Raw genomic sequence first — 26804 nt, forward strand, 5'->3', positions numbered from 1 at the left:
TGTTCCCAAAACTTTTGGATCATAGCTTGAAGATACGCAGTGATAAAATTGTGTGTGGCTCAATCAGTGAATACTTACTGTTTCCAAATATTAATAAATATTATGTCAGTTTTGTATACAGTAAGTGTGGCTGTTTCCAGCACACGTTTCATCTCATTTAAATTGTGTCCCAGAGTAAAATAATTACTTGACTTAACTGACTGACTGAGGAGCGTCAGCCTGCGGTCCCATAAGTTACTCCATCATTGAATGTCATGTTCCTCTTCCTGTTTTCACCTTATTAGAATTGCCAGAACCTGTGTTGAGCTGGGTTTGGAGGCACACTCACCATATCAGAAGAAGCTTCTGCCTCTGAGTGCAGTCCCAGAACGAGAACAAATGGGGTACGTGAACTGGGCTATAAAGATTTAATGTTTGTGCATCTTTAATAACCTATGATATCATATTCATGACTGCAGGTGCCGCAGAGCCGTAGTGCTTTCGCAGGAGAGGAGCAGCCTCCGCAAAGCTCGCAACCAGGTCAGCTTCTTCTCACAAAACAGATGCATCTGTGCTTATGGTTTACATGTTAAAGAAATTATACTTTAATTAGCATTCATTGTATTGCTTCTCAGAGGATGATTGACAACAGCCCCAGTAGTTGTGGTATTTAAATTAGTACTTTTATAATATAGCACAGAGTTATGGCAGATTAATATTGGATGTTTAAGATGATGATTTTTGTGGCTAGAATTATAAATAGTTATCACTTTTTTCCCATTCTTCCAACTCTGTTATTCTCTATAATCTCAGCTTGTTAATAATGTTGATTATGTAATCACAGCTGATAAACACTATAAGACTCTGATCCCAGCAGGACATGTAATGATTTTTACATGTTACATACATTTAGTTACGTAATGTTACATCCACATTAAATATTACACATACACTTGATGTGCTATGTGTAATGTGTAATTTTCTTCTTGATATCTCATGTGTATGCAACATGTTGTCAACTGAAAGCTTGAGAAAGAGTTTGATTCAGTTTATTAAAAAAAACGTTATCGTCTTATACTTTGGTGAATACTTTGGCAGAAAGGAGAGATGGGTGAGAGTGCGCCGGACATTTGGCTGGACAAAGCTGAGGTTTGCCTCAGTGTGGGACTCTATGAGTCAGCCAGACAACTCCTGGCTGAGGCCCACATGGTGTCTATGGTAAGGTTAGGAAGGAAATATTTGAAAATATTACCCTAAGCTTTATTTATCATTCTAACAAACATATTGCTGATCTACTCTTTGTCGCCACTATCAGAAAGAACATTTATTCTAATAGACTCAACTATGACAAGAAAATACCCTCAACTAACACGAGACACAGTATTCAAGCTATGAAGTTACTTTACATCCAGGATATTCTAAGTAAAGTATTTCACTACCCATTACCCTGCAGCATAGCCTAATATGCACTGGCACAACAATAAAACTACAGGCTACATGCTAACATGCTGGCACAAATCCATAAACTACTAAGGAGGACATAGAGAGGATTTTCTTTTAGTATTGAAGTTGATAGCAGTGTTTTTGGAAACCAGGCTAAATAACACTTCACAGAAAAATGATATTGACGCAGCAATTCTGCTGTACTGCCAGGGGTTAGCATGGGCCACAGCAATCTGGAACAATGCTGAAGCATTTAATAATAGCTTTTAATAATAAGTTATATATAAGTTTAAAAAATTCGCTGATCACAGATTTTCATCTTCAGAGGTTATGTTTTTTCTCATTGTGAAAGACTTGAAAACCCAATTAAAGTATAATAGTTTGTATTAGTTAGAGGTTGCATAAGAATGCTTGGCAGATGAGTGCAGGCTAAACTGGATAGTTTTCAATCTTCTGATGAAGTTCACAGTAATGCACTATGCTGGACTAGTGCAGGGCAGACTGTGGTGTTCATGGTCAGTGTTGGGTTACATCAAGAGTAGCAGTCATCAGTTTAAACAGCTCTGTCTCCTTTTATTTTGTTAATTTCAGTTAAAAAACTGCTGCATCTCTAATGTTTAGAGCAGCAGCAGTAAAGATCAACTGATAACTCAAAGAAGACAAATTTACTGGAGCTCACGATACATATTTTCACAAGTTTTATTTCAAAGTGATTTTAGGTTTGGACATTAGGTTTCCCCAACCTTCTAAATCCCACTGTAACACCTGGTTATGGCCTGTTGTACATTACCTTTGGCTGCCTGACATTTATCTCTAATATCACATCGACCGGGATTCTTCACTGCTGCCTCTATCTTTTAATCCTGTCTTTGAAAGAGTCGATCCCTTGTTAGAAGCAGTGGGCTTCTAACTTTATCATTAGATATTTGTCCCCTCATAGTTATAGTTATAGACTGCTTCACTGTTTTTCCCCTCTTGCCTCAGAAACTGAAGGCAGCTGATGGCAACATGAATGTTCTACTTCTTTGAGTTGCTCAATTTAGGAGTCACTACAGTGGACTCAATCTCACCCTATCCCTGGCATCTTTGTCTGTCACACTAACCCTCAGCATGTCGTCCTTCCTCTTCCCTGGTGGCTCCATCATCTTCTAATTCCGCCTTGCCTGGTCGCTGCATGTTAACTAAAGGCTTAGGATCTTTCACTTCTTCTTTTTTCCGGTGCTATCATCTCTCTACTTCACCCTCTGTTGCTTTGTATGGTTGACAACAGGAATTTAAAAGGGTGCTCCAGGTGAGGCTCGAACTCACAACCTCGGCATTGTTCTACAGCGTACTGTCATATAAGTACCGCGCGCTAACCGATTGCGCCACTGGAGCCTGTGCTATGTTGCAATTCAAGTATCATCTTAATTGTGTAACACGTAATAAGATTACTGAAATTTGCTGCAGAAAGATGTATTCTGATTACAGTTTGGAAATGATATGTGGTCTTTAACACTATACAAACTGAATTACAAAAATTATGATGATGTCTAGACTAGAATTACTTCAGAGCCAAATTGCATTTGGTTGCTTTGACTCTTCTATAATTGATTTAATTTCTGATTCAAACTGTTTCTGTTGAGGTGCTTGGAGACGAAAGTGTTATATCAAGAAGTTTGATCTATCTGGCCAGTTTGGCTTGTAAAGAGCAGAACTATGCCCAGGCTCTGACTCTGCTGGACAAAGCCCAAACCCTGGGTGGGGATGAGGACTTCTGGTACCAGCTTACCCTTACCAAAGTCACAGCTGTGGTAGGCCAGAGAGACAACGATTTTCAAACAAAGGTATCGAATTACAACCTTCTGATAAGTCTTTGCACAGTGTTGTGTTTGTAGAAATTTTCCCTCAAGGCTTTTTTTTTTTCTTTTATAGGTTGATCAGACTATAAAACAAGGCTGTAGAGCTCTGAAGCTAGTACTTGAGCAGCGGGTAAACCAAGCCCCAGCGCTCACATTCTTGATCACCTCATTAGAGATGAGGTAAACATGAAGCTTTCTACTTAGATGTTAATAGTGTTTGGTTTTTCTTAGTTAAGCTGACTATATTATAAATGTTTGTTGTTTTCTTAAGATTTGTTTTCATTTCTGAACTTTACTTTTGATCTTAAGTGAAAATGAAACACTCACACTCAATGAATATTTTAGATCAATTTTATATTTAACCACAGTTGAATATTTTTATAAATATCTTATACAGCTTTGAATAGTGCTAAGCATTAAAGAAGTGATTTGAGTACTCAGAGTAGAAAAGCACTATATAATTAACAGTTTATTTACCATTTATCTACCATTTGCAGATATATCTGGAACACACTGATGCTTTGTCCCAAACAACTATTGTATTGTTTTAAGTCTAAGGTTTATTTAGCTGTATAATATATATTGTATTTTTAAGTACTGTTTAAGCCATTTACAGAATGTCGCAATGTGCCTTCACTACAGACTTTGGCTTAAACTTTAAGAAATAAGATCTACTTTGCATGTTGGAAACTATTCTAGTTGCTTTACATGATGTGCATTCAGTGTAATTCATTTGAACATCTGTTTCAAATTATGTTATAAATGTTTAAAGAAACTGACAACACTGATTATGTAGCAATGTCTACATCAATTATGTATTTGATGTAATCTTTATCTAACTCAGTGTGATGTGTTGCTTTTCAGAGGAGCCTTGGAATGTATACGTGCCATTGGTAGTGGGGAACCTATGGAGACACTCCACACTGAGGCTTTCCAGAGGCTAATGACTGCCTGTGATACACTCAGAGAGAGCGCCAGTGGCTTTACTAAACTCGGCTATAGACAACAGGCAGCAGAGGCACATGGAGAATGTGCGCATGGTTTGAGGTTAGTCAACAGTTACACCAGGCCTAAATTGAACAGTATTTAAAATTGGAACAGTTTTAAACCATGCTATGTGCAGTATGGAAGTGCAGTTTTCACTACAGCAAATTAAAGTGTAACTCTGTTTCCCCGTGCTTGTTTTCATTCAGTCTTGTTTTCTCACACAGACAAACTTTTGCCCAAATCCAGCTGGTACACTCTCTCCCTGCGCACACTCAAATAGTTTTCTACTTGGGTACTGTTCAAAACTTTGTCTTTCTAAAAATCCAAAACAAAAGAAAAGAATTTGGTGGTGACAATGCAGTACAGTGGTGTAATCGTTAGCACTGTGACTAACAATCAAGAAGGTTCTGAGTTCAGCTCCACCATCAGGTCTGATTTGGAGTTTGCATGTTTTCTCTGGGTACTCTAGCTTCTTCCTACATGTCCAAAGACATGTGGTTAAGTGATGATTCAAAATTGCCTATGTGAATTTCAGCCCTATGACAGACTGGTGACTTGTCCAGGGTGTACCTTACCTCTTGCCCTGTAATAACTGGGATAGGCTCCAGCTCCCCCCCTCCACGACCCTGATAAGTGGATGGATGGACTTTAATGTTTTAAATTTTTGATAAAAAATATTTATAGTTTTGAAGGTTATAAGAATAACAAACAATAAAGAAGAAAATAATCATAAGAAGTGTATCATAAAATGGAATCACGTGAGGCCCATTATTGTTGGACCATTTTTTGTAGTTTTGCCTCTGTACACTGCTGCAGTGTATTTTAAATCAAACTACAAAGATGTGATTGAAATGGGGACTTTCAGCTTTAATTCAAGTAATGCTTGTGGGTTCTAGACTTCAGTCACTGACTTCATCCAAGTATTTTCATCCAAGTATTAAATACAAACCAACAAACAGAGGCTAAACAAAAACTGTCTTTATTCAACAAATGAAATGCTCTAACTGTAGGTGCATTTTCCATCCATTAGAGTGTACAATGCTGCAGCTGCTGATTGGTAGTTAAAGTTTATGTTGAAAAAAGCATACACCCGAATTTGTTTTATTTAAGAAGCCCTTCAGGAGCTGCAAGTGTGATCCCACACAGAGTTAGACTCATTACCGAGTGGGAGGATGTAGGGGACAGATTGGAATTACACCTTTTTTTTCTGTCTTGGTGTGCTTTTTATCTTCTACTATCATTCGTTTTTTATCCTATTACAACTATTACAGAATCCTAGCCAATCATACTACTGAAAGAGAGTCGAAACAGAGCTTCCTGATGAATGGGCTCTCTCAGCTGCAGCTTGCTGTCACGGTGCAGGAACATGCAGTACAGAATGCTGAGAGTCTGCTCCCCCCACAGGAAGAGGTAAATCTGTCATCTGTCATTGTCATGATGTTTTCTGCAAAAAACATTGTGAGCTTTTTAATCTCTTACATGTTCTTAGAAACTTCTTTTCCTATCTGTGCTTTCAGCCAGTCACAGAAAGTCTGCTCATGTTTGAAGCAGCAGAAAATAAGGCTGAAAAAGGACTTTGAGCAGCTGTGATAGTACATTTGTTTGGTTATAACAGTCAGAGTTTAACAGCCAAGCACTCTGGCTGAGATTGTTGTGCAGATGGTGAAGTTCTTTCAATTTTTGTTTTTATTTAGAGAAGTTTTGAGCTTATTTGGAATGAGGAAGGGAATTTACTCTGGAACATCTAAGTAACAGGCTTTGTTTGTGCTCTTTGCTTGACCGAATCACAATAAAGCTTGTATTACTGTGTCACTGTCATATTCTGGGCTTCCTTGTTGTATGATAGCTAATTATTAGTGTATCTATGTTTTCTTTATATACCTCCATATTCATTCATGTAAATCTTCTTAAGTAGTTCACAGTTAAACATAATCATTTTTTAACCTGCTACTGGGCCTCAGTGTAGCCCTCACACTCTCATACAGATGAAGTTATATGAGGGCTTCAGGGGCAGAGATGAACTGGCATAACGATGGATGCAGCTCTGATAGAATCACAAAAGAGAGATCGATCCAACAGTTCCCACACCTGCCACAAATCCTTGTTCAATTCGTTTTTTGATTAAATCTGCTATGGATGTTTGACTTAGCTGTTGGAGGCTGAAAGCTATGCCGTAGCACTGTGCTTTCAGTAGGTGGTGCTGCTGCCCAATACTGGATGAGTTTTGCCACCCTACATTGAAAATAGTTGTAACCTCTGAAGTCATGCTCATTTATTCATATTTATAATCTGGGTACACCCGTTTTTTAATTCTGTGCTATTTAAATCTGGGTTTTCACCTTCAAACTGCTGCCCGAGTTTCTTGATATCCACATCTCAGAATATCTGATCCAACTTTGTATCTAGGATCTTCTCTGAACTCATCAGCACAGCCCACTCGTATACCCAAACAGACCAGAGAGAATATTTGTCAGCTGATACGTGGAAATGAAACACTAATTGCATTAAGGCTAATTTACATCATGGAGCCCTTCTCTAAAAAGCTGTCATCTATTTAACACTGTCTGTCAAGCTGGATTTAAGAAGTTAGTGTTCTTGTGTGAACACAGCATGTGATGTCACTAGGTTGTTTGGAGTTTTATCTTAAAAACCATAGACTGCCCACTTACGCTTACTATAACACTTTCTTGAAGTATAACATTTCTTGAGTTCTGCCTCATACACAACAACATATAAAGAATATGTTTGTGTATGTTAGAGTTCTGTTATAATCTGCTTCTTGTATTTGTATCATGTGTATTTACACTGGTGCTGTTTTCATCCCTGCCAGAGACATGGACTGTCACTGGCAGCCGCGCGGAGGCTGCTTGGCCTGCGGCTGGCCCTGGTTGAATTCTGCCTGTCCATGCTAGAGGAGCGCTGTGCCGAGGAGACGCTGCAGGCTTTGGCCTGCGAGAAGATGACCTTAGCTGAAATAGCACTGGAGGAATATTCACGCTGCACACCTGAGCCTAACTCCAAAGAAGAGGTTAGACTGCAAACACTTTGACATCGTGGTACAAATGTGAGATCTTTTTGTTGGATTCAGATGTAGTCGATCATGCCTAGCACAACACAGACCCCTCATTTGACATGAGTTGATATGATACATTTTTAGATTCTGCTATACACCGGCGTTCTGCATTCTACACATTTGAATTATTATTATAGCTTTATTTTATTCCTTCTTTTTTTTTTTTTTTTTTTTTTACAATATAATAATACAAAACAGTAGACTCACAGTCATGTAGGAATCTTAGCCTCAGTTATAATAATAAACCTTTACAGGATGGTTATGTTAAAACTTTTTTTTACAAACTAACAAAGATAACAACTGGAAACATTTCCTGTAGATTTTTATTTATTTAAATGTGTATTCTTCCAATGTTATTTAATCTAAAAGTATTTGGGCACAAATACTTTCCATGCCCAGTGGAACATTATCAGTCAGTTGATTGGCCTCCCCAGAGCCCAGACTTCAAAATTATTTTTGAAGCAGTGTGGGATTATCTCGACAGAGAACAGAACAAGAAGCAGACAACATCCAAAGAAGAGCTTTGAATGTCCTTCAGGAAGCCTGGAGAACTATTGCTTAAGACTATTTAAAGAAATGACAGGAACGCTGCCAAAGAGATTTCAGGCTAAGTTTAAAAATGAAGGTGGTCATACCAAATATTCACAAGCTCATTACAGGATTTCCATGTATGTTTGCATGTATCTGTAACAAAGCACAACAAAACAAGGCTTGACTTAAAACTTTGCCACCATACTGCAGTTTAGCTGAAATGATCTTTTCTAAGAAAATACTCTTAGAATCTAAAACATATTTTAAGGATAGAAAATAAACCAGCTATTAAATAAATGAAAAACACCCCATCCTCCTATAAACCCTTAGTTCATTTGTCATGTTTCCTATGTACAGTTTTTAAGACAGTTGATTATGTCCAAGATCCATTTTTTCCTAATGTTTCCTTAAAATTTAGTTCAGAGGTGTGTGCAGGTTAGCTGCCACTTGGGGGTGCTAACATGCAAAGTACTAGGAGCCATCGTGTGTGCACTGTTATGAGAGTCGTCTGTGGGATTTCTAGTAATGCAATGTGCAAGAGATGTTTGAATAGCTGCCAGCGTTCATGGGCTGGTATGCACTTACTCCTCTCTGCTGTAGAATGCTCCTCAGGTGAGAGAGAGCCTCATATTGCACTCAGTACTAGCATGTATTTCTTCTGTTAAGATCCACATTTACAAAGGCTGCTCTTAGCCTCAACTCTGTTGACAACTACTTTAGAGTTGTATCCATTCTCAGTGTCCTGTCTAACAGTTGATGCATGCTTGGAAAGTCCAATAAGACGTTAGCAACTGCATCATCCAGAAGTCTGAAGTGGAAATTATTAATTTAATATCGATCATTTAAATTATGAGTCTGAGAGCTCGCAGTTCTACTAGCATGACAAATACTATCAACCTTTGCCCTTCTATCAGACAGTGTGTGTTATTTTTGTAAAATCCCAGTTCTTTGTTTCCGATCTTTCTGTCTTATCTTCTTTTGCTTTTCTCTTCATCACTTTCTCCACATATAGGAAATTATTTTTTGAGAAATACACACATTTTGTAGCTAGAGTACTTCATGTTGCCTCCACACAGGCCGATTCTGCCTCTTCTTAGCGGCTTTCATAAAATCTTTTCCCATTACAAGAGAAAAGCAGATCAACTCAAATTTGATCAGCTAAAAACAGATCAAACCTGGGCTTTCATTTGCTTCCAAAGCAAATTTCTCTACAGCCAACTCCCAAACATCAATGAATGAATGTATCCAATCAAATTTAGAGTCTGTGAATTCAGCTAGTTGTTTGTCAGTGCAAGTAAGCACTTTGTTTGTGATCCATCTCCTCATCTGACCTTAATTTTGTTGTGTCTTGTCCAGGAATGGATGAGTGTGGGAACAACCTTGGGGCAGATTGCTCTAGGCCAGCTGGCTGCAGTCAGCTCTCAGTCCCTGGACAGTATGGAGACCAGAGCTCACTGCATGAGCCTATTGGGAAAGTACATGAGACTGCTGGCTGTGCAGGAGGATCCCATTTATCTGTGTTCTCTGTGGGACACACATAAGCAGGTGCATAACCCAAAAGTTCAGCTATAGCTTTACAGGTAATGTATATGTCTGCAGCCCTATGGGCCATAGAAAGGAAAACTGTAGAAACTTTATCATTCATATAATTTCTCTTTATCTGTGGAAGTCAGAAATCTTGGAGAACAATCAGGCCTTTTTGGATGCAGGCCCAGATACACACATGCATGCACCGGTGCACAGATGACCTAACACGGGGTTACAAGCTTATAGTGTTTAGAGAGATGGATATTCTTTTACATAATTTAAGACAGAGAAGCTTAGAACTTCAAGGTTTGTGATCATGATGCAATTTTATACTAATCATGATCTTGAAACAACTTTGTGCAGAAGGAAGCCTGGGCCGGTTCTAAAGCCGTTTCCACAGAGGAAGGGGATTCACAGAAAGACAGAGGATCGAGCAGAAAAAAGCTGCGAACGACCTCTGCCAAAAGTTCTGAGCTGCAGGTACATACCCTCTGACAAGTGATCCCTGCACCCTAGACTCATCTCTAATCTGTGGTTTTATATTAAGGTTTTCCCCACTTCTCAAATCCCTCGGAGGGAACTTTCCAGGCATCCTGCATAGTTCTCATATTGAAAGTGAGCACAGAAAGATCTCCTGTAAACATCAAACTTGCAGAAGAAAAAAGGGAGGAAGTGTATTATTTATGTGGCAACATTTTGGAATGTTAAGTAAGATTCGGTTTTGACGTGCCTGTCTGCTTTGAGATTAATGATATTGTCACGAAATGTATTATTCCTAAAATCCCGGCGCCATTTGAATTTTATCAAAATGAGATAATCACCTGCACAGACAGCTTTAACCAGTTTCTCTATTATGCAGTTTTATTTGGGGAGGTTGGGGACTGTGCTTTGCCTGTTAAGCTAATTCTCTGTTAGAGAGCATGGTGGGGTAAGATGAGGTTTTTTGTTGTTGTTGTTGTTGTTCCTTCTTTTGACTTGCTTAAGTTTACTTAATAACACTTGTAGTTAAAGAAATATGAGGAATTAAAGCACCATTTAGGACTGTTATCTATTAACTGAAACCTTATGAAATAAGTAGTGTTCACAGAAGTGATCATCGTGGTCTACATGCTCCACACCCTATGTAAAGATAGATCAAGATGCTGTTATTGTTGCTGTACGTATGCTTTGTACAGTGAAACTGGAACATGTAAGAGCATGTAAGCATGTAGAAAGTATTTATTATTTACATAATATCTTTAAAATGAGCCATCGGAGAAACCACTTGCAAACTATTTTATAGACCAGATTTTAAAGCGCATCCTTAAATATTATTATTCATAATTAAACCCTTAATATTGCTGAGTTCTTGGGGGGCAGAAAATACATTTAACACCAAATCTGTTTACACTTATTGTAAAAATGTTGAACTCTTTATTCTCTGCAATGATTTGCTTTTTACTTTAGATGTCAACAGTATTTTTGGCATCTAGATAACTGTTTACCTGATAAACGTCACCTCCAATGTAGTATAAATACAGAAATACCTGCACATCATATTCAAATGGATTATGCTCCACATGCTGACAGGAAAAACTATGATTTGAAATTTCTGACAAATTGCATTCCACTGTCTGTGTTCTAAGGAAAAAAGCGGTCGAACCCTTGACGTAAAAAGCCTTGAGCTCGTTTTGCTCCACAACCACTGTTTTGGAAAAAGTGCTCGCTTTAACAAATCACACTTACACTGTTGCCAATGTAGTTACACATTTCTACACACCTGTGATATAGCATTATAACCCTAGGAAAATACCTTTTTACATAAAACATATATTGTCTGTGAAGCCAAAAAAAGTTTCCAAAGGCAAGAAACTTGTAACGTGGGGTGAGGCTGTCAGAGCTGGCAACTTGGTGTATCATTTTTAGCTGGCTGAAAACATCAGGTGTGTGTGCGTCTCCTCGTTCTCCTCCTGTTCTCTGTTGTGTGTTTTTCACGGTGAAAACAGACACACATGAAGCGAACTTGAGCAGACACAAGTGAGGTACAGTGAAGATTGCATTACCTTAGTTGACAACAACATGTTAAGTTACTCTAACTTAAATACTGCATGTGCAAAAAAGCTTTGACAGTTGTGTTTAGTTTTAACTGCTAGCACATAGGTATGTTCCAGTGTGCTCTGGACACAGTGTATTTTTTCATTGTTTCTGTGACTTTATCGCTCCCTTGACGTGCTGGAACAGCCTCCTTCTCTGTGTGACAGGACCTTTAGATTTACATATTACTCACTGGATTTTCATATCTCGTCTAAAACACTTACACCATATAGCAAGAACTTAACTGTGAGTGTATGGGGTTCACTGATACAGAGCAACTACAGGGATGCTATGTAGACAAGCAACAGAGGGGTGAGGCAGAGACTAATTTGCATATGTATACAATCACAGTTGTAGAATTTGATTTTAAGCCATATGCAGGGGTAACTTTCATTAAAGAGAAGTATACATTTTTGTTACTTTGGCTCCAGAAGTCCTATTTTAACATGCATGTAAACATATATTTACAACTGCATGACCATGATGTGTACATGTGTGCTTCTTATGTTTCTTTATTCTGCTACAGAAAAGCCAGAAAGCTCAGCAACTGTTGGCACAAGCCAGCAAAGCACTGGCTGAGTCCATCAGCCTATGTCTCCAACACAATTTATCCTCCTCCATCTTGGCCGGTGCATCTCTGAACATGTTGGAGTGTCATGGCCAGTCTGACCCTGCAGTGGCAGGTCAATATCTTGCCCTGCTTCAGGTACATGCAAAACACATTCCTATTGTGTTTTGCAAAGATGATGTGTGTGTGCTCAGATTTTGTCTTTGCTTGCTTATGATGTTCTTTAAGAACACTTATGGTAATTTCTTAAGATTAACCGCTCTTTCGTCCACCCGTCTCCTTTATTCCCAGAGCTGCCGCACTGTTGCTGTGATGGCTGAGGTCCTAAATTCTGCTTGTGCCGACACCAGTGCATCCCAGCTCTCAGCTCTGCTCAGCATCCGCAGGAATCTGCTTCTTTCTCTCGAGGAGAGACCCAGCAGCATGATAAGGGAAGTGGAGGACTCCCTTAGCAGCCTCTCCAAGGTAGCAGGTCACCAAACACCCATGCTCATGATTTATGGATTCTGTCATACCCAGCTCAGTAAATTCCCTTGATGGGGAGCATAATAGTGGTGCTGTTATGCCCTTTGCTTCAATTGCACTGTAGGGTTCCAAAGTCACACAGAGCAGTGGAGCTGGAAACATTTTTTGGGGCTTTAAAGGGTTTTATGTCAAAGCAGCAAGTCCAGTGTCTGACGTCTCTGTAGTATTTGCAGCCCTGTGAGCATTCTGGGCAGCCAACAAATTTTATCAGAAACAGTTCAATGTTTTGATATTGGCTATAAAATGAAATGAAAGAGTTAAACAGCTGTTTATAGCTTTAGAAAACTGCTGCTGAGACCTCCTAAACATATGCATTGAAAAACTGATGATAGACAGGCATTGACACAAAGAAGAATAAAGGAGAATATTAAAGGAGAATATTTAAATCAGCATTTATGGACGAGAAGAATATTTAGGAAACGGTAATAGGAATGAGAGAATTTGTAATTTCTGTCATTTGTAATGTCAGAGAAAGATGTTGTTTTCAGAACATACCAATTTGCCTACTGAACCAGTTGTTTCCCGGCTGTATCCTTCCAGGGGTAGCCTCTAGGGTAGAGTCTTGATGGAGGGTTGTGGGTCTCGTAGGTCACAGCGGGTAGAGCCATTCATCTGGCTCTGCTCGCTGTACTGCGCAGCGACCTGCCCCTCTACACTATAGTCATTAAGGTTCACAACATCATCAAACACATAGGGCTTTGGGGGACAGGTGGGCTAACCAGCAGTTGGTGGGTGGGGCTGCTATCTGCCCCTCAATTTTGATATTAAGGCTCTCCCAGGTACTGGGTTATTCTTGGGTCCCTGGAGCCCTGGGATGCTGATCCCGGCTCGCACCAGCCTCTAGTGGGGTTGGCTGCCCATCGCCCCTGGTCATCTGGGACTCCCACCCAATAGAGTCCCAGATGACCATGTGCGCCCCAACGGTCTCTCTCATTCTCTCTCTCACACTCAAACCACAAGAAGATTGATTTATGTACCTGTGCATTTTCGAATGTTTATGTTCCCAGTGTTGTAAGTTTGTTTTTCTTACAGGTGCAGCAGTTGGCAATACATTGTGCATTTCTATTTGTATTTTATCATTTTATTACATCTTCCCCAACCATTGCCATTCCAAGGAAGGCACTGATGTACATCCATACCATCAGAGACGCAGGCTTTTAAACAGAGACCTGAAAACAAGTTCTCAATTCTTTAGTCCGGAGCACATGGCGTTCATGTTTTCCAAAAAAGGCTTAAACAGCTTAATCCATTTTAAATGTATGGAAGAGGATTAGGGCCACTGGGGGAAAAAAAGTGGGCACGTCTTTTTTTTTCTTCTTTTTCAAAATTCTGAGAAAAAAGTCAGAATTCTGTGATTAAAGTCACAATTCTGAGATTTAAGTCACAATTCTGACTTTTTTCTCAGAATTCTGACTTTTTCATCAGAATTATTTTTTTCTCAGAATTCTGACTTTAATCTCAGAATTCTAACCTAATTATTTATAAAATGTGCCTCCAGCTGTTTCTTTTTTGTGTCATTCACTTTTGCAGCTTTTTGTTGCCCCTCTCCCGAGTTGTCAGATGTATTGCTGTCATCACATTCAAAATGAACTATGATTTTTAACACAATCTTAAAATGTCTCAGTTTGGACATTTTGATATTTAAATGTTACAGTGTTCCAACTTTTTTGGGATTGGGGTTGTGGAATTCAAATGAGAATTTTGCTCAGTAAGATCTTTCATTTGAGAGAGAGAAACAAAAAGCAGTTGCTATGACTATATATACATTTGTGATCTTTACTATCTGATTTGCAGACCTTCAGCCACCTGACAATCATCCCCAACCACCCGAGCATTCTGGGAGAACTCCCCCCCACTCTTAAGATCTTGCTGCTTCAGCACTCTGAAGATGGGTACTTTATGTTTTTTCATTTTCCATTTTATATCTTTGTTGTCTCTTTTGTGTAACTTTTGTCCCCTATCTCAATAGTATTAAAGCAACTGAGTGAATAATCACAGGTCACAAGTCACACTAGTTGTAGTCCTGTTTGGAGGAGCTGAATGAGCCCAATGATTCATGTTGAGAGTAGCATTTAACGTGACTAGAGAATTCTATGTTCTTTTCAATTAAGTATGTTCTAAGTAAAGGTGATGCACCACATATTTTAAGGGTTTATAGTTAAAGAGTAGAAATTATTTTCCTTTTTGTGTTGTTTTTTTTTAGGTCACAACTCTATGGTGGTTTCTATGAGGCAACTAAAGCTCAGAAGGGAAGGACACCACAAGTTACAGGTGTGATACATATTTTTAAACTAATACTGTTGAGATAGATCTTTAGGTGGGCACTGTGTCTAAGCCAAAAAACTAAGCCAAAATGCAGAAGCAGTGTATAAAAAACAAATTTAAATACATTCACTGCTTCCATATGAATTTAGACGGTAAGTAACAGCTAGGTACTGCTAATTAGAGCAGGGCGATATGGCCAAAAATATTTATCACGATATATATTTGAAAATTTGCGATAACGATATAACTGACGATATAATTGATGCGAGACAAAATACAACTCCACAACATTACTAGCGCAAAAAGACAACCTTCCATTTATTTTCACTTAAACAAGAAGCTGGTTTTTATGTACATTAAAGCTTTATAAAAATGTAACAGTGCAAATGCAAATTCCTTGCTGAAAGTTTAACCAAAGGCATTTCCACTAGAAATGGGCTGACATATCCTGAGCATAACCATGTATAATATCCACTGAAGTTAAAAAGAGGTGCTTTGCAACATTAAACTGCAGTGTGCAGTACGCATTTTTCGGACCATAAGGTGCACGGGATTATAAGGCACATTAAGCGAAACAAAGCAGTCAGATAAATCAAACTTTATTAAACTCATTCTTCTTGCTTCCTCCACTTCTGTACCATTGATTCATTAATGTTGAATTCTCTGGCAGCTGCTCTATTCCCATGTATATTAATGACTAACCTCGTATAGTGGATGGATTATCTCAGTTGTTCTCCTGACTGAAGTTTGGTCCGTTTACAGCATCCTGCCATGCGATTGCATTTGTTTCTAACCATGAAGAACCTTCACGTTAACTTTTATAAGTGGAAAAGTGTTAGTGTTCGTCCTCCAGCTTCACTGTTTATGTTATGCTAACATAGCTATGTCGCTAGCGATCACGTAGCACATCATTATATACCAGCTAGCCCAACTTCAGTAACCCTACAAACGTCACTGCTGTTTAGTTTCCTGTCTTCATTTATGTTGGAAGTGATAGCAGAGCTGTACGTTTGATTTTTTTTCAGAAATCTCTCAGTCAGAACATGCAATATCATGCTTAGGTAACTAGCGAAACTAGCGAGCTAACTTCCGCTAGCTTCCTGCTAACTTCTAACTCCGTTAAATGTAATAACTTTTGTTTTCATGGATGCCTGGAAGTTAAACTTTATAGTTACACCTGGTAAAGCAGCAATGCTGATCGTTTTATTAAAGATGAAAGAATTTAGACAGTTTTTAACTCTAAGTGATGCTGCAGTGTTGTTTGACCTGAAGCATACGGAGCTTAGAACCCAGATTACTCCCAGATTTAAGAGCATCTTAGTCCGACAAATACGACAATAACAACGGCCGCTTGCATGTTCTGCAAAAAAATGTGCTTTGTTGTGTATCTGACGGACAAACACCAAACCAGTTCCACATCACTGAAGTTGCACCATTTTTACAAACCAATTCTGGTTCATCTGTTTCACTCAACAATCGGCCATGTGCGTATGAAAACAAAGGCACTGCGCATGCGCGTTTTACTCCCATTCTATCGCGATATTTCATTTTCCTATCGTTGCCTAACATTATACCGGTATTACCGTGAACGGTATAATATGGCCCAGCCCTACTGCTAATCAAATGCTGTTGATTCTAGAGTCAAATATGAGGCAATCTATTCGAGAACCAGAGCTTGACCCACATTGGGTCAAGCAACAGGACATGATCCCAAGTACAGCAGCAAATCTACAACAGGATGGCTGAAAAAGAAAAGAACCAGTGTGTTGTAATGGTTCTGTCAAATTCAGATTTTGACATGGCTAAAATGATGTAGCGGGACCTTAAGGCAGTTGTGCATAAAGGAATCCCCACAAACATCAATGAACTGAAGGAATGTCACAAAGAAGAGCCTCAGACTTTCTCCACAATAATGTGAGAGCATGATAATTATACAGAAAGCAATTACATGGTTCTAGAAGCTAGAATGGTGTATTTAGTTTTTCACACATTGCTTCTGCATTTTGCTTTACTTTTTTGTGACATTTCATATGTTGTTGTTGGCCTAAGGTTGCATTAACCAAATTTTATGAGCTGCTATGGGAAACAGATGATATTTTATTACACCCTAATATATAAAAACTTAGAATTGAAAGAATGTGTACTTTCTTTTTCTCTGTATCTTTACACTGCATCTGATTTGCATCTGCATCTGAGGAATGTGGTCTTTATCTCACACATGCATCATTGTTGTCTGCATTTATACATAACAAGGCGAATTTAATATTCCCACGTAACATTTGTCTGAAAGGCAAATGAAAAGTTCAGATTTAATGAGAACAAAAAGAGGGGATAAAATCAAGAAGAGTGTGTGTGTGTGTGTGGTGGTGGTGGTGGTGGTGGTGGGGGGGGGGGGCATGAAACACCAGCTTTCATAAGTCATAATAAGTTCATAAGTCATGATATTAGCATATAGCTTTACTTACTTTACTCATGACCTTTTCTGGGATTTGATTGACATAAGAAGTGGTAAGAGTGGTGCAAAGGGCTGGATGCACTGCCTGAGAACTTTACTCATGACCTTTTCTGGGATTTGATTGACATAAGAAGTGGTAAGAGTGGTGCAAAGGGCTGGATGCACTGCCTGAGAATGTGAGAAAATTCATTAAACAACAAGCAGTGAGGAAAAGAAAAGGATAGATGAAAAGACCAAGAAGAGGAGGGTGTGGGAGATGCTCACGGGGACCAATTACAAAGCCAGTAAGTACTCAGCGTCTGTGAGTATGCATGTCTGATTGTGTGTCATTCTGTGGTTCCAGGTAGCTTGACGTGCTCTGGGATGGCCAAGGTTTCAGTCTGCCCGCAGGCTCTACTGGCACTGAGGGAACAGACTCGGGCTTTTTGCCAGGAGACAAGACATGCCCTCCTCAATAAAGACTCTTTGCGCAGCGTTGAGGACAGGCTGGAGGCCTCTGAGGAGTATCAGGTTTTTCTCCATGTCTGTCCTGTTAAAGCCACGACTTGCCTTTCACTCTATTACTCGACGAATGCACTCACTACGCTGCACTTAATTTTACGTCATGTCTATTTCTTACTTACTGGGAAAACTTTTATTCCCAAGCAACATCTAACTGAAAGAAATGTACGTGTGAAACTGATCAGTGGTCTAAAACCCCTCACCCTGCTTTCTCTCTTGTTTCTCTATACAGAAACTATCAGGAGAGTTAGCATGTCGTTTCAGAGAACTTGTAAAAGACATGGAAGAATATTTAAATCCACTCCTCAAACAGTTTGACTTCTCTTGCTTAAGGTGAATATGTCAGACACTTTAATTCCTAACAACTACATATTCCCTACATGTTTTTTTTAACCCAGGGAAGGAGGCTTTAACACTTTTTTAATGCTCAGAAATCTGAACTCAATTATAAAAGGAGCTATTGAATGGAGTGTTTGAATGGTGTACAATTCAAGTGTATGTGAATCTTTTGTATTGTTTATGCCATGGTTTATGTACACAGGGTTTTAGTTATGAAACAAATGTCTGACCAATTCTGATAATATGAATGGTTTATACTTTAAATGCCTCTACATAAGTGTAGTTTTGCTGATCCTCACCTGGTCTTATCTTCAGGCCAGATGCTGCATCTCTGCCAACCCCTGAAATGGCCAAAACCAAAGATAAAGAAGAGAAAGAGAGCTCAGGTAAAGGAGCAGTGAGCTGTTGAACATACGCTTGCCTGTGTCTCTGACAGCCTAAGGTTGTTATGGATATTTTTGCATCGAATAAGGATTTTAAAAAGCATTAAATTGTCATAAATCCAGATTGAATGGGTTGTAATTACCTTTAGTCATGTCATAGGAAGAATATTCAGAGCATGACACCAATTTTACCTCCTCTGCACATTCAGAGTATGCAAAGTGACTGAAGCCTATGCCTTTTTTAAAAGCATAAAGATCCATATTGTTTAAGGCTATTAATGTGGCTAGGTTGCAGTACACTCATGGGAATCCCGATGATTAGGAAAGAAAGAGGAATGCAGCCTTACTAGCCAGCCTGCAAACTGTGCTGTTTGTTGAAGGCATGATTCCTCTGTATCATATGAACCATTATTCCAAAATTTGGTGGGATTTTTCTACTGCACATTGTTGGAATTATCACACCATCTACAGTTTTCTTTTTAAATACTTTTAGTTCTGCACATATGGTTAAAAACTGTACAGGTTGATGCCCTATAATGTCTGTACAGTTGGGAGTATATTGCTCTATGACATTTACACTGTCACAAAATATGTGATGCATGTGAAACTTGTACTTTTATGTATATGATATATACAGTTAAAATGCCAACTGAACCAGGGGAGTATGTGGTGGTACTGGCAGACAAGAGGTTGCTGGAGCTGCCTCTGGAATCCATGTCTATCCTGAAAGAAGATAGCCTGAGTTCTGTGACTCGGGACTTTTCCCTTCAGCTTTTTTACAGTCGCCTAAAGAGAGAAGAAAAAGGTAATACATTCACACATGTATATACTCTAAAATATTTGTAAGCACGAACTAAATCTCTTACCCTTTCCAAGGGACCTGCAACTTTAAGACCAGTAGCCATGTGAAAATTGATTGTATTTATATGTAGCCCAATAAAGAATTTATATCTGACATTTATAGACTACAGCTAAATATTTGCAATACTCCAGCCATTCAATGTGACTGTGAGGCATTGCTAAACCATGGACCTTAATTTAAATTAATGGACTATTAAAAAGGTCCTAAGTTTGACTTTGTTATAGTCGAGGACACAAACACCCCACACACACACTCAAACACACTCACGCACACACACATTCATATATATTTGAAGCGGAGGTCTATAAATGAAGGAAGCCCTTTCTGGGTTGCCTAAACCCACCCATACATAGGTGTACGATCGGACCTTTGCCTCACATCACATAATTCCTCGTTATCTGAGTGAAAAATAGCTTACATTTGCAGAGGTATCTTGACATCAGGATGTAGACTGCAAGCAGCCATCCATAGAAATCTGTTCAGGAGAGAAAGGTCATTTCACATCTTGCTGTCATGCAGAATTTCATGAAGACGTCTGTGAAGTGAACACCACAACCTTTTTTTTTTCTTTTTTTAAATAGATGTCCATTAACTGTGTCTCCTGCTTGTAATCAGCAGACACAGTCAATGGTCCACAATGGTCCGCAAAAAGGCACCACGTCAAGTTTTTCGTAAACTGTTGCACACTTACTGTCTTGACTTGCTCAGCGTGCCAGAAGATGAACTGATTGCAGGGTTTAGAGGCAGAAAAAAGAAAGAACCTTAACCGAAACTGACACACTGTCGTTTTTTTCTCTTTCGCCCTTCGAAATTGTATCCACATTTATTAAGGATAGGTTTTTGTTTCAGATAAATCAACCAACATGGCTGCAAAGCTATAAGGCAAATAAATGAAGCCTAGGACAGTATTCACATTGTGTTTTTATTTTTGATACAGTAAAAACAGAAACAAATGAGCATCATTTTAATCAACTTTATTACACATATCGTGCCCGGTCCAGTTGTTTCCTTTCTCTTTTTTGGGGGGTTGATGGTGTTTCAGTGCTTTACTATTTTGGAAAGGAATAGGTGAATAGAAAGGAGGTAAAAAGAGCACTGAATGGGATCCTGCAGACATCTGTACCTTTTTAAAGGTTGAATCATTTGCATCGCTTGAGTCACTGTTCAAAGGTTACTGTTAAACTACTATTTATGTATGTGTGTGTCTGTGTATCCCTTGAGACTTGTATGCCACAGATGGGAAAATATTACAACAAGCTTTTCTTAATACATCTTTTGATGTCTGGATCAAACACACGGGTGACGATCAGACCACAGAAAAAATTAGTGTTTGCTTTTTTTCCCCCAGACCATGATTACCATAATTTTGACATCTACAGTTTACCATTGTGTCAAGAAGATGTAGCGCCTGAAACCACTTTTGAAAGGGCTATTTGTTATTCTGTGCACTGCTTTGCATGAAGTACACACAGGACAATTTAGCACAAACTATAAAAAGATTGCCCTCAGGGGGGTAAACACATGCTTTTGCACGCGTGTCTGTTCTTACTGCTTCTTCAGATTTTACTGTGTGTGTGTTACTGAGTGATCAGGTTGTGTGATTTTAACTGTACAGTTAGATTTTACATTTAATTTTCACTTAGGAAAAAAACCATGGTGCTAAGCAGTTTTCTATATTAGAATTATTTTTTATTGCCAGAAAGATTTATAATTAACTATGGGAGTCACAGCAAACTGCGGTGGGTGGTCTAGATTAAGGTAGAACATACTGATAGCATGTAGTCAGTGATGCTGTGTGATCTTTAAAAACATCCTGATATGAAAGGTATGCAGTCAAAATATTAACATAACATTTGAAACAGAGTAAAGGCATTTTTATTCAATCATACTGAAGTAATTATAAGATGAGGTGCAGTTGTGTTAAGGCAATGGTCTCCTATGTGCAGGTACTTGGTGATGTTAGGAAGGAAGGACTTCCTTCTAACAGGACAAGACCTGGGGCAGAACCAGGGTCAGGGAGAGACAGCTACTACTACTATTGTGGGGTTGATAAAGTGCTACTACATCTACTTTCAATCCTTGGGAGGGTGAGAATAAAGAAATGGGAGAAAAGAGGAGAGGCAACAACAAACAACAAGGCCAAGAAACGATGAACCATAGAAAGAGAAAAGAAAATGTAATGACATGTGATAGGTTTGTAGCATAAACCTATTCGCTGGAACGTTAAGACAATATAATTACACTGCTAAGCAAGACACAAATAGGCAAAGTTCTTCATGTTACTCGTGCACGGGAGAGAACCGGACAACCGCTTGACTCCAGTTGGTCTCGTCCGTCCTCCTGTAACACTGCCCTTTTATTGAGGTTACATGAATATGCATAGGTTCATTAACATACGACGTCTACATACAAACAAAGAGTACCTTGCCTGTGTGTGTGTGTGTGTGTGTGTGTGTGTGTGTGTGTGTGTGTGTGTGTGTGTGTGTGTGTGTGTGTGTGTGTGTGTGTGTGTGTGTGTTGCTGATCAAAGGGTTAAACATCCTTGGTCAGGAAGAGGGTAGCCTCCCCCTCACCCTAGATGGTTCATCCTAGATAACACGGTGAGGAAGTCCTGCAGTTCATCTAAACAAAGAGCACTTAGACTAGAACAGACGTAGCTACGTTAATCCTACCATAAAACAATAAGACACGGTATGACCTCTCATGCTCCCAAAGTGCTGTCTAATACACACAAAGTTTGCAGACTATCAAGGATCAAAACCTCTACCAATCTACAACTAATTACAAAACTCTAAGCATATATAAGTAAATATTTCTAAGCATAAATGACAATCAACAATACAAATCTAACATTTCCCCCCTTTTTGACCTTTATGCCTGAAAAGTTCCCAGGTATGAATACCTCATGTCTGACAGTTTCAATGCAAACCTTTTTATACTCAGCATATGTCAAATCACCCTAAATTACTGAAAAGGTACACAGTTTAATAAATGTATTAGCAGTTACCCCATTCATTGAGCTCATCTCATGGCAAACTGCATCTTACGAGCAACCAAAGAAATTGTTAATTTAATAGTGAAACTAAAAAAGTAACATTTTCAAAAACATCTCAGCTTGGTGGTGCTTCCTCCGGGTGTGCACATCACATGTCTCTCTGCAGAGTGGTTTAAGCTCTGCAGGGCGTCATGAATGTCTCTTCCAGTTGTTTCCATCACTGTCCATAGGACCAGAGTCCAAATGTATGTAGAATAGACATTCAAACATACCAGTTGGTTTTGTTGTTTGTCAACATGGTTCTCAGCTATTTCCAAAGCTGCAGACCTCTCAGCACTCTAGTTTTATGGCCTCTTACCAGCCCCCATCACCTGACTTCAGACCTTCGTCTTGTGAGGGGGATATTTATGACTCCTTAATTGTCCATACTCTGCAGAAAACACCTCTGTGGAAAGGGTGCAGGGTTCAGTTGTCTTACTGCTGTTATGATCCCAGCAGCCTTCAGAGTGTCATCGTATGCACAGTACAGTGGCACAGCGTTAGGTGATGTTCATAGGAAACTGCTGTCATCACCACCATAGCTTCTGGTTCCTGTGCTTTCATAGAATCATGATGTCATCCCCGAACTCCTTCTGCGCTGTCGATGGAGCTTGGCACGCTCCCCTCATCCCACGAGTTTTCATGTTCCAACGCTGCTGAAGGTTTAAGGCAGAGCACGTCGTACACCTTAGTTGTCTTCCTCAGCGTCAATATTGAATCTTTCATTTTATTTAAAATCTCCTGGAAGCTCAGTAGCACAGCTCTCTGTGTGATGTCTGCTGTGCTGAAGATGATCTCTGATCCTCCTGAAGCCTCTCTCCCATCTTGTGGACGATCCTCTCCTCTATTTTGCAGGCAGTTTCATGGTCCTTGCTGTGGCTCCAAGGTCTGATTTCATGATGGGCCCCAACCAGCTTGACCTTTGACCTCAACCACTGCCTGGCTGTCAGCTATGCCTGGAATGGTTCACGCTTCTCACTGGGCCTCTGAAGATTTCTCAGGAGATTACTGCTGCACCTGTATTTCCTTGCTAGGAAGACAAACTATTTGGAGAGTATGTCAACAATCATCAAACCACATTCTTTAGTTCAGTGAACTTCACTTATAGGCCATCAAAGCCTCATCTGAACATGGGTGCACCACTTGCATAGGTTTAATATTTGTAAATAAAACGGCTAATCACACAAATCACTGCAACAATAATAGTAACTGCAACAATAATAGTAAACATTGTTTAATGTTAATCCTTGCACTCCACCTCTTGACGCATGGACATTCCCATGCGTCAACTCACCAAACCTGGATCCCTGTCTTAAAGAAAAAGATTAGCTAGATCATGTCCCAGGCAACATCAGGGCATCTCCTCTGGAGTAGCTCCGTAACCCTGCAATAAAAGATGTTAGCGTGTGTTGCATATTAAGTTTGCTTAACACCTGGCTCTCCCAGGAGCCTGCATACACACCATCACGGCCTGGAAAGCAAAATCTGGAAGTGAAATCAAACTTCATACCTGTAAACAATTGTATCATAAGAGTAATAAGCACTCAACATCAGCAAGACAAGTGTCATGTGCAGGTTTTCTCAAATCAGTAACTACAACTATTACCCCAATTCACCTCAGACATGGATTATCCCATGTACTCTGTTAACATTAATGTAATCAGTGACTTCTCTTAAGCAAAGTCACTCCACTCATATATTATTATTATGGGTTCAAAAGTGGCCAGCAAATGAGCCCATAATAAACTATTCCATAAATACCGTAATCTCTTATTTGTTTTACCCATGTCACTTGTCCGCTTCAGCTGAATCTACCACAGCATTCTCAAAGAAACAAACATTAGCAATACACATTCACTGTAGTCAGACAGGGGTCAGACACAGGTCAACAGGTTCCAGAGGTGCCATAAAAACACCATAAAGTCAACCCTAGCTGTGGAAAGAAGTAACACCAGTTCTCAACACAGGAAATTTCACACATGTTATTCACATTATCAAAGTAACCTTCACATTTTCCCATCAACACAATGCAACAGCATCACCACTCATAACCTGTAAACACAGTTTTCCTCACACATAAACCCAGAAATCCTGTAGTAGGAAAAAACATCAACCAGTTGTCCTGGTATAAATCGCATCATCAATTCACATGAAGAACTGGCATGCTGTAAGAAAAGAAAATGCAAATATTAGCACTTGCGCAGGCGTATGCATACTTTGTCACAGATATCTCTGTGAGCACACAAGCTAGTGAATGACGCACACATAGTAAATTCACAGACACAGAAAATGGCATTTAAAATGTTAAATCATCACGCAACCCCGAGTGTTGCTGTCATCTTTCTGCTCCTGTAAAGGGAAGCACACACAGACTCATCTGCACCCCTGCCAGGCGGGGGTCAACTTCACACAGTCGTGTTACATCAGTAAAGTCTTGTCAGCTTTTGTCAGCTTTTACCAGTCAGCCAGTTTGTTTTCCTTTCACTCACTCATTCATGCATTCATTCTTTCTTTCTTTGCTGATAGTGGAACCTATCGTCGCATTTAGTTTCCACTCTCAGCAAAATGACGTCATTTCAAAAAGAAAAAGAAGAACTTTAGTTTGGATTACATCGCTGAAACCTTTTGAGTTGTGTATCTAAATACAGGATTCACTCGCACATCAAAACAGGAAACTCAGTGTTTTAGAGTCTCCACTCAACACACAACAACTCCAACACATCTCATTCACTCATACTAGAATTCAGTCACCTTTCATTAATCTAAAACCAATCAACTAATTTGCATATCAGCTATTAACCCACTAAGTTGACAGGACGACAGAAAAGCATGTTCAAAATAGTATCACAAAAGACAATTTCCCTCATACAGTAAATTACATGTGCTGCCTCAATCAAGCAGGAAGCTTCTCCCAATTTACCATTTTAACAACTAAATTTATTGTCTGATCACTGGTTGGTCAAACCAGGATCTTTTTTCTCACAAAAGTTAAATTGTTGTCCTGCAACTTGGAGAGTCAATTTTTTTTCTTTAGGATAAATTCAGCATTTGATAACAAGTGTCTGCTAAATTGACACTATTGTAACACTGATGAAAGATAACAAGCTAATTTTCATTACATGTGTTTGTGTTATTAGGCAGGTCTAATGCATGTCTGTGGAGCTGCATCTCCAGCAGAGCATGTTCTTAAAGCTGCCTTTCCTACACACTTCTCTGCTATTATTTAATCATTTCTTAACTAATGTGCTATGAGTCTTCATGAGTCATTTTGTGTTTGGAATTGTTAGTAGGGTTAATGCATGTTCTGCTTGTGTGTGTGTGATTTTGTATATGTTTCTATTTTCGCAATGTTTCAGACTCCGTCTCAATTTTCCAACTTAAGCAGTCAGTTTTCTTTTCCCCAGGTTTGCTAACCCAAATTTTGATTTCCCACATTAAATAATTCCTATGTGTTCTCACCTAGTCTTCTCACTCTGTTGTCCTCTCCCACTTCAACAGTCCAACAGCCGGCAGTTCTCCTTCAGCTTTGTCCTGTGTCCCACTGTCTCTTCTTGCCATTTTACTCCACAGGTGGCAAATGTCAACTCCAACTGTTCAGTTCTCCTCAAACGTTTTCTTCACATGCACAGTGAAGTCACAGCCACTCTCACTATTGTCCTCTGATGCGGTTGACTTCGTGCTAGTGGCTGAAGTGCTGCTGCTGCTTTCCTGGGCGACTTCTTAGCAGCTGCTGCCGGTTTCTTGGCTTTGGCCGCGGCGGGCGTCTTAGCTTTGGTCTCAGTAACCCTGTTCATCTTGAAGGATCCGGAGGCCCCGGTGCCCTTGGTCTGCACCAGAGTGCCCTTCGCCACCAGGCTCTTGATGGCGGTCTTGACACGGGCCTTGTTCTTGTCCACATCGTAGCCTTCGGCAGCCAGAGCCTTCTTGAGAGCGGCCACAGACAGGCCGTTGCGCTCCTTGGAAGCGACCACGGCTTTCACAATCAGCTCGCCCACGCTGAGGCCGACCTTCTTGGGCTTGGAAGTCATCGTCTTCTTCTTCTTGGCCTGAACCTCGGCGCAGGGCGCAGGGCGTGTTTATGATGGAGCCTTTCCCACCACAGCGCTGGCACGTTGAACGCATCATGAAGGGTCCATTTCTTTCATGTCGCTAGCCGCATGTGGCTTGCCCGAGTCACTCAGTCCTTTTTGAGCATTTCAACATGCTGCCGCCGCAGACCCTGGCCTCAGATCCAGCAAGTTTAACGCGCTGATCTCCAAAAAAGTCCCGAAGGCCAGAAAGACGTCAAATAAGTGTCTCGTGCTGAGAACTCAAACAAAAACTCCTCTTCACGCTGCCATCTTGCTCGCCCCTCCGTGAAATTCAACCAATCAGACAGGAAGATGGGTTTGCTTTCTTCTTCTGCTGCTGTTTATCCA

The 26804-nt window shown here is 39.7% G+C and overlaps 1 protein-coding gene, 1 non-coding gene and 1 pseudogene across 4 annotated transcripts in view; 1 reads left to right on the forward strand and 2 right to left on the reverse strand.

Moving 5' to 3' along the window:
* cfap46 (cilia and flagella associated protein 46) overlaps positions 1–26804 on the forward strand; it is an 81551-nt gene that overhangs the window by 43928 nt on the left and 10819 nt on the right. For all 3 annotated transcript variants that reach the window (XM_085478367.1, XM_085478369.1, XM_085478368.1), the window contains exons 33-50: positions 285–383; positions 459–519; positions 1078–1197; positions 3048–3248; positions 3337–3443; positions 4128–4310; positions 5522–5660; positions 7081–7278; positions 9211–9399; positions 9745–9861; positions 11981–12160; positions 12314–12487; positions 14342–14439; positions 14751–14818; positions 17611–17777; positions 18001–18101; positions 18423–18493; positions 19128–19295. In XM_085478367.1, coding sequence (XP_085334493.1) covers positions 285–383; positions 459–519; positions 1078–1197; positions 3048–3248; positions 3337–3443; positions 4128–4310; positions 5522–5660; positions 7081–7278; positions 9211–9399; positions 9745–9861; positions 11981–12160; positions 12314–12487; positions 14342–14439; positions 14751–14818; positions 17611–17777; positions 18001–18101; positions 18423–18493; positions 19128–19295 — 2441 coding nt within the window. The remainder of the gene's footprint in view (positions 1–284; positions 384–458; positions 520–1077; positions 1198–3047; positions 3249–3336; positions 3444–4127; positions 4311–5521; positions 5661–7080; positions 7279–9210; positions 9400–9744; positions 9862–11980; positions 12161–12313; positions 12488–14341; positions 14440–14750; positions 14819–17610; positions 17778–18000; positions 18102–18422; positions 18494–19127; positions 19296–26804) is intronic.
* Positions 2706–2799, reverse strand: trnai-uau (transfer RNA isoleucine (anticodon UAU)). Its single transcript has 2 exons — positions 2762–2799; positions 2706–2741 (listed from the first exon to the last, which is right to left on the reverse strand). It is a non-coding gene; the product is annotated as a tRNA-Ile (tRNA).
* Positions 25975–26623, reverse strand: LOC146695892 (histone H1-like; annotated as a pseudogene).

Source organism: Copadichromis virginalis, linkage group LG13 (assembly GCF_057382275.1).
Source record: "Copadichromis virginalis isolate Kocher_CV1m ecotype Utaka linkage group LG13, C_Virginalis_male_GT1.1, whole genome shotgun sequence".
In the NCBI taxonomy this organism is placed as follows: Eukaryota; Metazoa; Chordata; class Actinopteri; order Cichliformes; family Cichlidae; genus Copadichromis; species Copadichromis virginalis.